Source organism: Embiotoca jacksoni, unplaced genomic scaffold, assembly GCF_022577435.1.
Source record: "Embiotoca jacksoni isolate LCO1_2020_lvr unplaced genomic scaffold, fEmbJac1.0.p SCAF_36, whole genome shotgun sequence".
Classification (NCBI taxonomy): Eukaryota; Metazoa; Chordata; class Actinopteri; family Embiotocidae; genus Embiotoca; species Embiotoca jacksoni.
In genome coordinates this window covers 3,209,393-3,224,856 of record NW_027185388.1, presented here as the reverse complement: position 1 = coordinate 3,224,856, position 15,464 = coordinate 3,209,393, and the positions used below count along the sequence as shown (strand labels likewise).

Sequence of the window (15,464 nt, the reverse complement as noted above, 5' to 3'; positions counted from 1 at the left end):
GTGCGGTGGGATTCCCAGAGCTCGTGTGTGTGGTACGCAACATTTAAAATGTAGAATATATGACAGCAACATGCGTCAGTGTCTGCGCGTACGCACCTAATATTGTTCATGGCAACCCTGTCAAAAAAAAGAAAGATGAGAGAATCGGATTGAGCAGGTCCGGTTGAGATCTCACTTTGGAGTCCATGAACCCAAACTGGAAACTTTCAAACCTCTTTGTGGCATTGGTACTTTGTGTGTTTGTTCTCCCAGTGACAATGATGGCTAAAAAAGGCCCAGGTTTAAAATAAGAACATTAACCATTGAAAGAGGTGTTCGCTAAACTCCCTCCTTCTCATTAGTTCTCTGGCGGTCCATCTGAAAATAAATCCATCCTTTATTAGATATTAGGCTGAAAAAAATTGGCCATTTTGAGGGGCGTGTCTCTTTGATTGACACGAGTGTGATGCTGTCAGGTTTCCGCTATAGGTTGGGAGGGACGTAGTGGCCTCGGGTTCCCGATCAGATTCAGCGCTTGCTCCTCCCCCTGCGAGTCCAAATATGGTCACTTCTGGCTCCAAAAAAAGCAAGATGGCGACGTGCAAAATCCAAACTCGAGGTTTCATAACGGCAGATCACAAACCAACGGGTGACGTCACTGTTGGTTGCTGGCTGGTAAATCAAAAACCTTTTTCTTTTCTTTTTTTTACGCAGGCTGATATAACTCTAATGACATAATCTTGATGACATCATCAGGGTTAATTTTTCTGACTTGATAGCACTTCCTGCAGGGTTACAGAAAGACGTTATTCATGTGATGACAGGCTGACTGGTGCTCCTGATGAGTTAATGGAATTCAATAAAGAGGATTAAGCTGGATAAAAATAACGTTAAATATTATAGTTGTTAAACATTTAAATGGGTTTCATTATAGCGATGAAGAAAAAAAACACACACTGTGATCCATTTCTCCACATCTGTGTGTGTTTCATAACAGGGTTTGCTTTAATTGTTCTTTTGAATTTTGAACCCAAAGAATGCGTCATGTCTGTTTGTAAAAGCAGCTTTTTTTCCTCCTACTCGAGAATGACGGATTCACCCGAAATTACACATTTACCATTGTTACTGGCATCGAAAATATAAGAGCTGAAACATGCATAAACACAGAGAGCCAGCGAAGATGAAAAGGCACAGTTTTCAGTTCCTCCGCATGCACGTGGATGTGATACGTACTCGGAAAGATAATGATGTAGGCTTTAAAAAAAAAAGAAAAAAAAAAGAGGTTTCAGAGCGATTATTGTTCATTTATATCCTACTGTGCAGATTTGTTCATGAGTACAGTTAAATGCTCAATTTGTAAATATTACATATCCTCCCTTGATCACCGGATGAATTTACACAAGTGAAAAATCTTTGTGTTTTTTAGAATATGAGGAGAAGCCGGAGCTCTCGGGGGGGAAACGCTGAGCACGGGAAGAAACTGTGAGTTCTCGGGATGATGGCTCAGAAGCAACGTCGCCTCCGTTCAGATATTAGGAAGTTTGTATTTTCTCCTTACGTTGTTGTGGAAAGGAAACCCCAGAAAAAGCACAAGGGGAATATGAACTAAATCTCCCACAAAAGATTTTCATAGATATTCAAAATAACCCTGCTGTTTCACTTCAGCAAGGCTTCAGACTTTGAGTTGATTGGGTGGTCTTACAGAATGTATTATTATTATCATATTACTGCTATTAAGCAGTTGGAATAGCTCAAAAACTGAGGATTGATTTCACTATAATTGATGAAGTTTAACAAAAAGAGAAAACTACAAAGCCTGAAATGTGATATTATCGTGCTCTTCAAAGCCAAGGTCAAAGGTCGAAGGTCAAAATGCGAGATCAGCAAAAGTAAAGTGACCTCAGATTGCCTCTGGAGTCAGAGTTGTAACACCTACAGCTGCATGTCATTATGGTTTTACGACCTTTGAGGAACATCATTGATGCTCACAAATATGTTTTTGGGAAATATAAATCATTTAAAGGGATGGTATTCCCCTGAAAAACAACAGTTATTCATCCCCAAATTGTTACAAAACTAGGTTGAGAAAGAAATAAAAGTTATGCAACATTGTTTTAAAAAGCCGAGCATTTTATGGTTTGGTGGTATCCCTCTGGAAAGGGCAAGATGTCTCATAAAATGGTACCAAAAACAGAGATTCATTTTCAGATTTAAATTCACCAAGCCTCCTTTAAAAGCCACCTAACCCTCTTTATAGATGCTATACAAGATTAAAACCAGAGGAAAGTGATTTCTCTTATTGAATTGTTTACACTTGAAAATCTATGTTGTGCACGGTGCAGACCTAGTTAAATCACTCTCTAAACCGCCTGTTTTCATGGACACTGGAGAGTGTATTTAGCTTCGTCTGGTACAAGTTAAATGGCCCTTGTCTGTCTGGCACTATTCCTTCAGTTTTATTTTTTATTTTTTTTTACATCGAAGGGATAAGAGAAAATGTTTAAATCTCTTCTTCATTGTGAATCAAAAAGTTCTGCATGTTCAGGCAATCCTCATCCAACCAGATATTTCTGAATGAACCAGTCACATAATAACTACTATTTACGATAAGAAGCCCATGGAGACACATTCATCAGACTGTTTTAAAGAAAGCATATAAACAAGCCCGAGAGTCAAAAGTACAGCTTATTCAACAGACATGAGCTTTTTGCCTCAAAGGCAAGCTCAGACACATCAGCTAGTTTATATAAAAAATTTGTGTTCAGTGTAAGAAATATCCAGGAAACTTGACGCATCTCAGAATACATTTTTCTCATTCACACCGAGTTTAGAACAGCCAGGCAGATAAATTCAGGAATTTAGGGAAACTATCTATTTAATAAAGGGTGTGAAGGAAATGGCAGCTGCTCTTTATTTATGAAACCTGTCATTTAACTAGCATTTCCTGTTAGCCACAGGATGTGGCTCCCTTTGCTTTGCCATCGCGGCATTTGCTATCCTATATGGTTCTCCGGAAGTGTGTTATGTTTGAACTCTCTGATTTGCAGAGTGCAAACTGCGGGTTACCAGCGTATGAATGCATTCGAGAACAAATGGCCCTGCAAGAGGAAGCTGAGTAATGAGGGCTCCTGTTGAAAGTGGGAAACACCATGTGTGGAGATACATGATTTACTGTATGTTGCTCATTTTCCAGTTTACTTATGTCTGAAACTAAATAGAGGAAAAGTGAAGGATGGGAGTAAAGCATGGAAACAATAGGTCATGCTACTGAATATTTTAGCGTGTTTTGAGTTGGCTGGTTGTTAAAGCATGAAAACATAAAGATTTAATATGTTTGAGGATAATTTTGCCACTTAGGTGTTGCTGCTGGGATGATGGGTAGCAAGTACACGTCAACAATCTTTGTTACTGTTATTGTGAAACAGTCCAGACTCAAATAGCAGGCAATAAACCAGAGGACATAAAATAAGAAGCAAATCAGATCAGAACAAGGCTGTGGCTGGATTTTGTGGTGGTTTTCTATGTAGTGTGGTAGAACATGAAAATATGATTTTATCACAGCCAGTGGTAGAAAATGCTGCTGGTCATCACTTCATCATTTTACCACATTGTACTCAACACATTTGTTTTCCACCCTGAAAAAAGACTGTGTTTTTACAGCACGCAGGGAGTGGATGATTCTCTAATAAATGTCACCGCCACAATCCTGGCCTCCCCCTCAGTTTTTCTCCAAGATATTTTTAGAGGAGATCTGCCCGCAATCCTCAAGTGAAAAGCGGAGGAATTGTTTTTGTTGATGTTCGTCTTACCACTTCAGTGCGGTGACTCGTGATGAGCTGGTGCCTTCATACGTCACAGGAGGCCAGAGTGAGTGGGAGTCAGGCTCCGGGCTCTATTAAGGGGGAGCCAGTCACTCAGGTTATTGGGCAACTAGTGACGGGGGACGGTCCAGTGGATCTCCACTCGCTGCTATTTTCAGAGAGCAGCAGGTCTGGTTTGAGTTTAGAGAGAAACCACAATATCCTATTAAGCATTGTTAAAGTAATTTAGAAGTGTTTACTCAGGGGGCCTGTTTAACTAAATCTCTGCAGTAGTACATGAGATGGATGGATGGATGGATGGATGGATGGATGGATGGATGGATGGATGAACGGATGGATGAACGGATGGATGGATGGATGAACGGATGGATGGATGAACGGATGGATGGATGAACGGATAGACGGATGGATGGATGGATGAACGGACGGATGAACGGACAGACGGACGGATGGACGGACGGACGGACGGATGGATGGATGGATGGATGGATGGATGGATGGATGGATGGATGGATGAACGGATGGATGGATGGATGAACGGATGGATGGATGAACGGATAGACGGATGGATGGATGGATGAACGGACGGATGAACGGACAGACGGACGGATGGACGGACGGACGGACGGACGGATGGATGGATGGATGGATGGATGGATGGATGGATGGATGGATGAACGGATGGATGGATGGATGAACGGATGGATGGATGAACGGATAGACGGATGGATGGATGGATGAACGGACGGATGAACGGACAGACGGACGGACGGACGGATGGATGGATGGATGGATGGATGGATGGATGGATGGATGGATGGATGGATGGACGGATGGACGGACGTACGGATGGATGGACGGATGGATGAACGGATGGATGGATGGATGAACAGATGGACGGATGGATGAACAGATGGATGAATGAATGAATGAATGAATGAATGAATGAATGAATGAATGAATGGATGGATGGATGGATGAACGGATGGACGGATGGACAGACTCTACTCAGCATCATATGTTTGTGTTCCAGTGAGGTCAAAGCGTCAGTGGCTGTGACGCAGAGTGAGAGTGAACCTGTGATTCTTTGTTTGCAGCTGCAGGAGTTGAGCCGCTGGCTCTCTGCTGGCTCTGCGCCAGCGCCTCCTCTTTGTTTAGAGGTTGTTTAAACCCGTTTGGACTGTGGCCGGCTCGGCTCTGAGGCACATTCAGGTCAGGCCCGACCAAAACTCACCACTAGCTGACACAAAGCACAGCTACTCAACTTTGTGCCTGTGGCTTGAATTTAGTCCTCAAAAAATAAACCATGCAAATGATTCCAAAATAGTTTGCACGCTTTGGCGCATCATCTATTTTTATTCTGTTTAGTGGAGTAAATGCTGATGACTGAAGGACTAAAGAGCACATAATTGTTATTTTAGGCAATTTAACATTCTTTTAGAATGAACATGTTATTCCATGAGAGATGTCACTGATATTTCAATAAACTTATCATCATCATGCGACTTTAAATGCACAATTTCAATCACTGACTTTTCTCTGAGAGAAAATAGATGCAACCTTTAGATTTAAAAAAAAAAAAAATGGAATCACGAGTTTTCTCCTGCTTAAATGTGGAGAAACATATGATGCAGATTTGTCATTCAGGAAATCTGTGATGAAACTCAAGTGGAAAAGTGCTAATGAGGGATGACTGTGTCTTTACATTTCCTCTTTTTTCAAAGAGACGATGTCTTTTCATGAAACTGTACAACCCAGCAGGCAAAATGTTTTTTTTACAAAACCTAAAACCTAATCTGACTATTTTCTAATCTAAACCTTAAACTTTAAAGTTTTTTTTCTTTATCAAAAGAAAACTATATTCACTTTAGAATTAGTGGATCATTTTTTAAGCAAATATTCATGTATAAGGAAGCACAATACATGCAAAAAAAAAAAAAATAGCCAAAATTAAACTGTAAATTTGCGTTGTTTGTTTGCGAGATCGTGCTCCACACCAATCTAATCGCCACTTCTGCTGTTCCTCGGCCTGGCTGCCATCCAGCGTGGTTTTCCTCTAACGAGTAATCACAGCGTAGTCTCATTCAGACACCTTCTGGTTCCAAGACAGTTGAGAAAATGATGGCAAGCCATCTGCTGTCTGAGGGGGAAAAGAGCATCTTTACTGTGTCTGAGGTTTGGAGATGTCAGGTTGAGATTAGAGTCACCAGAGGAGAAAAAAATACAAAATAACTGGAGCCCAGCAATTACTTTACTAATTCTAGATGCAACCAAAGTGTCTCCTGATGTCGTGCAGAGCAACAAAATTTCAGAGTAAATGTCATTATGGAAGAAGTTAGAGAAGTGCCAGATTTAGAGCTTTTCTCGTCACATTAAATGGTCGACTGAAACTGGTTCAACATTTTTGGGGAAAATATGCTTATTTGTTTTCTTGCAGAGCTCCAATGTGACACACAGACACAACTACAACCAGCGGCCCGTTCGCAGGAACGCCTCGAGAGATCTACTTCAAATGTGGCACAAATGTCCATTTGGTCTCAAAGATGAACTGATTATATTTTAAGGGTCAAAGGTCGAGGTTTTTTATGGCTGTAGCCATCACTCAAGAATTCATGTCATCAAAAATGATGAACTGTAAAAACACTTTTCTGAACATTATTTAACGCCAAAACTAAAGGAATAGAAGGGAACGTTGTGATCGTGTTTCACATGTGGACGGACACTGAACTGGGGACACTAATCTGTGGTGATCTTTCAGATTTTCTCTGTCTGGTTAAAAATGTGTGTAAAGAATCAAAGTTTTAGGATTTGTAGCTTTTTTTGCAGCAACATCTATATTAGTTTACTGTCACTATACAACTTAGTTTGTAATTAATTTACATATATCAGAACAAGTCATTCAAATAAGTTTTATTTAGACGGTATATCAAAAATGTTCCTCAAGAGGTTTCACATTCTATACAGCAAAATCTTTTTTTAAAATTGTGTTTACCATGTTTATTTTCAGTAGTATTTATGGATGCTGAAGTCCCCACCACATTCAGTATGTTATGAGTCGGCGGAGGCGGTGATGAAAGTTACCACGTTGTTACTTCCCTCCAGTCTTTATTTTTTCCTCTCATCTCAATCCATTTATGAAACAGACTCATTAAGCCTCAGGATCATTTTTCGCTCAAGTTGAAACATTTTGAACTCCCATACATTCCTGTTTGTCTGAATGGAGCTTTAGATGAACTGATAAGCTTTTTCCTGCTGTTCTCGTCTTTATACTAAACTAAACACCTACCGTCTGTTGTCACGGTCTGAGATATTACAGCGATATCAATCTGTCTGTGTCCGTGCGTGTGTGTTGAACTATTTCTTTAACAGTATGTGAGTAATCAAGCTGTGAGTATTTAGACTTCTTGTGAATGGGCAGATCTTCAGCAGGTGCCAAGGTAGCAGGGCGATAAATACTTTTAGTCTCGAATCACTCACAGAGGCATGTGAGACAGGTCTAGAGTCTGCAGACGGAGGAAACAGGTCGGACACACACAGATGCACACTCTAAGCACACACACACACACACACACACACACACACACACACACACACACACACACACACACACACACACACCTTATCATATCACATGCACAGCGCAGCAGTCCTGCTGACAGACAGGAAGCAGGTCAGAGCTCTGAGAGACGCAGTGAGGACAGATTAAGACGGCACTGTGGGTTAAGTTGGGAGGGGGAAAAGCGGAAGACGGAGCCCAGTTATAATTGCTTGCGTAGGCCGACACATTTTAATTTACGGCCTGCGCTGGAGCAGCTCCGCTCATTTAAGACTGCTTATTTAAAAGCTGAGGGAGAAAAAAAAACACAGAAGAGATATTTTGTTCGCTTGTTTCCTAATCTGTTTTAGGCCCCTCCCTTCGCTTTGCTGTTGCTAAATTTGTCTCCGCTTGCTCAAACGTAAGATGCCAAAATGACACCATTATTTTGACTAGACTGTTTTTCCCCCCAGGGAGAGAGGCCAGAGGAAGTGTAGGTGACCTAGGCTGGTTAACCACCGCTCGACCACGGGCAGGCTGGGGCATCGCCACCCCCGCAGCCACCCTCTGCATGCACCGCCTGCCAGGTTCACATTACTACTACTACATGCCATGACCACAAGTGGCCCCGCTCCAGCACCAGCCTCCCATCGGGTCCACGCTGGGCGCTTTCTCGCTCCCCATTGGTGTAAACAGTCTGCCGTCTGGCCATCTGCTGGCACGGAGCTCATTTGGGTCGTATTTACAGGCCAGACGAGTGTATGTTTGTGTTTGGGTCTGGACCGACGGTTTGCACGGCCCTCGCTCTGCGTCGCAAGCACACGGTTCTGTGTGCGTCCGTTGTTTTCATGCTCCTTTTTCTCCGCGAGTTGCAACACCTCCGACCTCAAGCTCCTGTCTGGGAACGATCAGCTGAGGAGTTCTGGCTCAGAGGCTGCAATGGACCCAACAGGGGAGATATTAAAGTATATCTCTTCCTGTCTGAACCCCTCTTAGAGTGTATATGTCCATTTAATAACAACCTTTATGGGAAATATTTACAAACACAGCAGATTGAATGAAAGAACATGTAAACACGGTCACCACAATGCAGAAAGGGCCCCTTTGGAGAAAAGTTCTCACACACCCCTAAAAATGTCTGAGCACCAGATGTTGTCATCTGTCAGATTAGAAAACACAAACACACTCGGCCGCGGAGATTCGAGCATGTCAGTGACATGAGTTAAAACAGAGGAGGATCACACGCCAAGTCTCGTTCTCTCTCTGCGTGTTTGGACCCCAGGTATCATTTGGGACAAAAGGTGCACTGTAAACACTGCTGCAGTCACACACACACACACACACACACACACACACACACACACACACACACACACACACACACACACACACACACACACACACACACCACCCACCTCCCTGGCTGTGGTACACTGCCTGAGGTGTTTCGGACCATTTCTTGTCAGGAGCAACACTCCACTCAGGCTGTAGGACGGAGACATAACACAATAGTCGGTTAGACCACGAATTTCTGCTGTTTAGATCCGTGTGACAGCTACATTAGACTTTTTACTCCAATTTATTTTCTCTTAATCTTCATTGGTCACTGCTGAAGCCAGCATGATAAACTTTGGGAGAAGAAAAAAGTCATTTTGAACTTCTCTGACTCTCTGACCACACCTAAAACAAAATATTTATTTCTAACCAGTATTTTTAACCAGTTACAAATCTAGATTCACATCTTTATGTCACCTTCAATTGCATCATAAAAAAACACCTTTAATCTATCTTTGTTTTAAACGTATACTCAAAATGAATTCGCATGTGTCACGTTACATAACTCGTATCATTTTGCAGCAGGAGCTCGCCGAAGGACCGAACAAAAAGGACTTGCTCTTCCTGGACGAGAAACGTAAAGTGATGAGTCACTGTTAAAAGAATAATAATCTCATATTTGCACATGGCGAGACACTTGGCCTGGTGGTGGTCCGCCTCTCTGCCTAAACTTTCCATGTTTCTCCTCTGCGGGCGATGATGGTGATGGTGACGGTCCCAGTCGAGACGGTGTCATACTTTCCTGCGCAGCTGCTGTGCTGAAGTTTTCCCTCGTGTCTTGACCGGATCGACCAGCATCACACCATTAAATGGTGTTTTTCAGCAGAATACAAAGAGCTTTGAGGATTCTCACTCCTGGTTTTGTATATAACAACATTTAGAGAGGCAGATTTCACTGTATTCAGTATTTTACGATCATTTGTTTTATCCCAGTGTAATATGTTAACGTAGATTTGCACATTGCACCTAAAAAAACTAAGTACGGGCATTAACTCTTAAAGAATATCGCTATACTTTCTCAACAAATGAACAACCAGGGCCCCAGACTTCCCAACGTAACCCCTCTACTTCAGGACAGTTTGTGACAAAGTTATGCAGTGATTTCACATTTTCCACTTGTGGTGGAAGTTTCTATCCATTAAGATGACTAATTAACAGAATGGCCTCAAATTTCTTACCACATCAGCAATTCTGGGAAATGCATGTGATGTTTCGTCTCCACTTTTTCCACTTTACAAAAAAACAAAACAATCATATTGATGTGTATGGACTGAAAAAGATCGTAATAACGGATTCATTCAACATGTAATTATATACAGTATGTTAGTAGTCATGCCCACTTGCAGAGGGTTTCCATACATTGTGTGCTAATGTGAACTGATGTGAGACAAGTGTTACTAGAGGTACTAATATCTTGGATTTATGGTCACTGGAGACCTTAAAAGCATTAAATTTATCTGAGCGTGGCTCGTCTCAGTTTAAAAGGTATGTCTATGCACAAACAGACAGTTTGCGGTCAGACAACGGGTTGTTTAGGATGTGGGGGGGAAGAGGTGGGAAGAGGGCGCAAAGAAAGGAGGTGAGGGGCAGCGAGGGAAAATGGGAGGAGTGTGTCTGGGTGCAGGACTGTCATCCCATTGAGGGGAGTAGCTGTGGTGTTTTGATCAAAATCCAGCACATGTGGGAGAAAAGAGAGGGGTGTGAGAGAGAGAGAGAGAGAGAGAGAGAGAGAGAGAGAGGGAAATATTTCCACCCACCCAGAAAGGAGACTCACTCATAAACAGCCGGCAGTGTGAGAGAGAGTCAGAAAGACCGAATCTCAGGGCAGCAGCAGTTCAAACAGCGAGGCAGACGCAGACAGAGACTCATTGAGAGGAGATGCTTTGTTAAAAAGGGAGGAACAAGTCACACACTTAAAGACACACACACACACACACACACACACACACACACACACACACACACACACACACACACACACACATAATAAACACAGAGCGTGCCACCCAAGACCGACAGGCAAGAAGCAGCTAAACCCAAGAAATACAACCATTAGAGCAACAAGAGTCTAATAAGGACACACACACACAGTGCAGTCTTTCTTGCCAGTCACACACACACACACACACACACACACACACACACACACACACACACACACACACACACACACACACACACTGGTGCTGCTGCTGCTGCTGAGTGTGTGTGTGCTACTCTGAGGAGCGATTCCACCAAGTGGAGCATCAGAGGGAGGAAGGAGCAAAGCGAGTGGATGGATGCCTTCTGCAGACTCAGCGGCCTGGACCCTCTGTGGGTGAGTTTGTGATGCGTTCACTGACTCCCGGAGTCACATTTCTTTACTGTGTGTCATTTTCTGCAACAAAGAGTTCTACTTCAACCGTTTGCAGTTCAGTGATCAAATGTTTGATTTGATGGGTGTGTCACAGCAGTTTCTGTTGTTCATTTTATTTAAGATAACAGTCAATGAAAGGCACCAGAAGTTTAAATACTGAACACAATGATGTCATTATTATTATTATTATTATTATCATCACTGCTGAGAATTTGTGATTTAATGACATTAGCATTAGCCACATTAGCATGCTGCCTTTGTCTCTCAGCTATGTCCATTAGCCTGAAATCAGATTATTCCTACTCCACATGACCAAATGGAATAAAATGAATAATAACCTTGTGTGTGTGTAGAAGAGGAGGATGAGTTAACCTAAAATGTTAGCGGGCAGCACTCCATCTGTACAGGAAGTAAGTCACCATGCACTGACCTTCTCGGGTTGCAGCCTGCCCGTATGAGAGTACATTAGCAGATCGAATCTAAAGTGAGCCAGGGTCTTGAGTTTTTACCTTTTGGTGCATGTCCGAGTCGTGTTTAACCGTCTCTCCGCTCTGTGAGATGCTGAGAACTGAGAATGGGTCACGCAGAGTGAAGCCCTTGGAAAGGCTTTTCAGTCGTGTTTATTAGCAAACCTCCACATTCTGAATCCCGACTCGAAAATACAAGAATGGCTGCGATCCAGCTGGAATGGTAAAATTACTGAAAGCACTCGCTCCAAACTCGTCTCTCTACCCCCCCTTCTCCTCCACCACCACCACCTCGCTCTTACTCCCTCTCTTTGTCTGTTTCTGGTTCTCATTTTCTAGTTTTTACTTCTGCAAAACCTCAAAACAAAAGCCCTCAAACTTTGTCCAGAAAGTGAACGTAAACTGTACATCATCCCGCACGGCCGAGAAACCTTCAAAAATTCAAGACGTGATGTTCCTGCTGAGGTTTCATCCATCACAGGACGATGTTGCAACAGATGTTTTTTTGGGGGGCTTCTCGCATGTTGGCTGCAAAGTATCTTCACTTGTGAACTTTATCAACCTTTTTACATACTTTAGAAATGGCATCACTGCTGACTCACTGGTCACAGCTTCGGGGTTGTGACGGCGATTTATGTGGTTTTAATACTGAACATGCACAGTCCAGCTCAGCAGAAGAGTTTGGAACCAGAAACGCCCACAAGGGGCCAATTTTGGGAGTCTGCAGTGTGTTTAGCTTATTTCTCTTTAAGTCAAACTGAGCTGTAATTAGAACAGCCGGACAAAGTGAAACTGTCAGGGGAGTGATCAACACTCTCTAAAATGACAGATGCCTTAATTCATATGTGCTCACAAATCAGTGCAAATGTTTTTTTTTAATTCATGATTTTTATTGCCAGAGCTTCTTGGATCCTGACTTGGTTTATCAAAAGGAGGAGATGTAAAAAAGGGACATTGCAGTCTGTGTTCTCCACTTTCACATCACCGTGTTTGTCAGGTAAAAATAGACACTGTGAAGCAGCTGTTGGCATATTTACTGCGACCACATAAAGCCAAGGGTGAGAAACAGGATAAATTATCAAGCAAAATGCACAAGAAAGTCCTTGGAGAGGGTTTGACAGGTTGGCTTTCTCCACAAAAAGTGCCTCGTTCATCTGCCCGCCATCGACCGCAGGAGTCAGAAGGGTCTGTGAAAGTCGCCTCCCACTCGCTGCCTCTCAGGAGATTTATCACTTAAACAGATTTAGTGCATCGGCGCTCGAGGAGCCCGCTGGTTTAAAGGACGTGCAAAGTGATGTGCTCATTACATAACTGCGAGCAGCTCTGAAGATCATGTGGGACTTTTGTGAGATGTGTTACCGATTCAAAAATCAGTCAGATCTTGATTCAGACCCCTTTTTCTCGCTCGAGGCAGCGAACAGTAGCGACTGATGGTAAACTTGAATTAGTCAATACTCGTGCTCAGACACGCCGTGGTAAACTGCAGCATCTATCTGTGTGAAGTTTGTCTCACCTGCAGCACTGAGGCGGACCGTTCTTACGTAACGATCCTCCCGTAGTCTCACCAGCAGGGCCGGACTGCTCTGCCATGCAAGAAGCTTAAAACCACTTCCTGTGGTGACTCTGCAGGGCAGCCTCGTTAGCGCAGCCAGACACCCTGCCCCTCATTAGGCCGCTGAGGTGATAAACACGGGAAGCAAAGACAACAACAAGCCACTTAGCTCCACAAACTTTGTCCTGGCTCTGCTGCTGTTACATAATCCCAAACTCTTTTGGCAACATTTGCCCAACACACCTCGTCTGCATTGGACTTTTATTGTTAATATGGGCTTGATTATTAGCAAAGTCCTTGACCTCACGGTTTAATGTGCTGAGAACTACATTGTCCTTCTCGAATTAGGAAACCAGCCACAGACGTGGTCAGAAAAATCCCAAAACTGACTCAGCTTTTTAGTAACAGAAGGCCTCAGCCAGCGAACACTCACTCAGGATTGGGCACAGACGCACTTTCTGTTGACTCGCTGTGGTTTCGCTCTCCACTGGCTTGATGGATGAAACGTAGGAGCTGCACCAAGTCTGGATTCTCTGGACTCGGACCCCGCCAGCTCGGTCTGTCAGAGGATGAATGTGATCTCACAGTTCGGAATCAGTTTCTGACTTTTTAAGTTTCTTCTCTCCGTCTGACCTTTTGAATTTCTCTTGTTTTTTCTCTCCGTGTTGCAGGACTGGAACCGTACGTGGTACACGGCCAACCCGGACCTAACCCAGTGTTTCCAGAACACCGTGCTGGTGTGGGTCCCCTGTATCTATCTGTGGTTGCTGGCCCCTTTCTACTGCCTCCACCTTTACTGCCATGACCGCGGACGCATTCAAATGTCCTGCCTCTGCACCGCCAAGATGGTGAGACGTCTCACACACACACTGGCCAGTCCGAAATTCATTGTTTATTGTTTGTGACATCACAGAAAGAGCGTTGAAAAGCCTTTATTAACAGAAATGTGACTGTATGCCGCCCCAGAAACTCTCTCATTGCCTCCATGCCCTTGTCAGGTGTTGGGTTTCCTGCTGGCATCGTTTGGCTTCGTGGAGTTCTTCTACATCCTGCTGGAGAGGAGCCAGGAGATCCAGCAGCACATGGTCTTCCTCCTCAGCCCCATCATACGCAGCATGACTGTGGTAAATACCGGGGATCTTTTTCCACACATGCACATCTGACTGAAATTATGCTTTGTTTTGCTGGACTGTCAAAGCTAAGCACCACCTCAGACTTTGCATATTTGGTAAATCGAAGTGCGAGGTGTTTAAATTTGTAAAACAGCATGGTTTATGGGTTCTGTGTTTGTAAAACTAAAGAGATAATTGCATGTTTTAAAGACCACTGACGTCCAATTGGGGGTGATAAAATAAGGTGCACATTATTACAATCCCAAGACTCATAATAAGCAAGCAAGTGGTGCCCTACTTTACTCCAGATCAACTTTTTAAATGGGTTATTATGCCAGATTATGTAAGCACGACACACAATGGCTGCAAAGAAATTGTGTAATGGTGCAATAGGACTTTTAAATATATATATAAATATATATATAAAAAAGCTTTACCACTGATTTACAGCTCCAACTCCACATCTGCCCCCCTCCTCTTGAGTTGCTCTAGGTAACGGAGAAGTTTTGGGAATCTTCCAGCCTGTGTCCCGCTGCTGGCTCATATGTTAACGTGCAAACACATGAAATATAGTGAACGTATAGTGCGTTGGCCAGACACTGAGGTGCAAAGATGCCTAACCGGGAAAAGATTTATAGTGTTGCAGGCAATGCAAATATTACAGCACCCTGCTAACACAGGCTGTATTTGACATCACTCATCAGGGCGCAGAGTACATATGTACTGACATCGATTACTGTTTGATGTGGAATCACTGTTGAGAACGTATGTGCAACGTTCCTGTGCAGTGAAAAAGGCTTTGGTGCTCTGCCAGTGACAGACTGGCAGATATGAAGCATAATGTCTCCCATATTTTATAGGACAAAATGCAGCCATTATTCTTTCATTTTGATGAATTATTCCCCCCCCCCCCCCCCCCCCCCCCCCCCCCCCACTTCATTTCACAACTCAGGCCAATACGTCACTCGTAAGTGAAAGATCGGTATTTCTCCTCTCAGGAGTCAATGGGTTTCTCCGTGGCGGACGTGTCTGGTCTAATCACGTGCTTTAATGTAAATGAACTTCATGACTCTTCTTCCAACCCTTTTGGTTTGTCTATAAAAAAAAAACAACCACAAAACCGCTGAATACAAAGGTGACGAGTTACAATTGTAGTCTACGTTAACCCTAATTACACAGACAGATTCTGTCTCTATATAGGCTACAGGTGTACCGTTGGCCCGCAGCCTCTGACGCCAGATCCTGTCTTTAAGCGCCATTGTTCTGACCAAAACTGTATTTAAGACGCAATCTGTTTAATTTCGATG

General features: G+C 43.3%; 1 protein-coding gene across 1 annotated transcript in view; it reads left to right on the top strand.

The window, feature by feature from the left end:
* Positions 1–10,803: 10,803 nt before the first annotated feature.
* abcc6a (ATP-binding cassette, sub-family C (CFTR/MRP), member 6a) overlaps positions 10,804–15,464 on the top strand; it is a 24,538-nt gene continuing 19,877 nt past the window's right edge. The window contains exons 1-3 of the mRNA XM_069165868.1: positions 10,804–10,987; positions 13,717–13,893; positions 14,044–14,169. Of these exons, the coding sequence (XP_069021969.1) occupies positions 10,946–10,987; positions 13,717–13,893; positions 14,044–14,169 (345 nt within the window). The 5' untranslated portion in view covers positions 10,804–10,945. The remainder of the gene's footprint in view (positions 10,988–13,716; positions 13,894–14,043; positions 14,170–15,464) is intronic.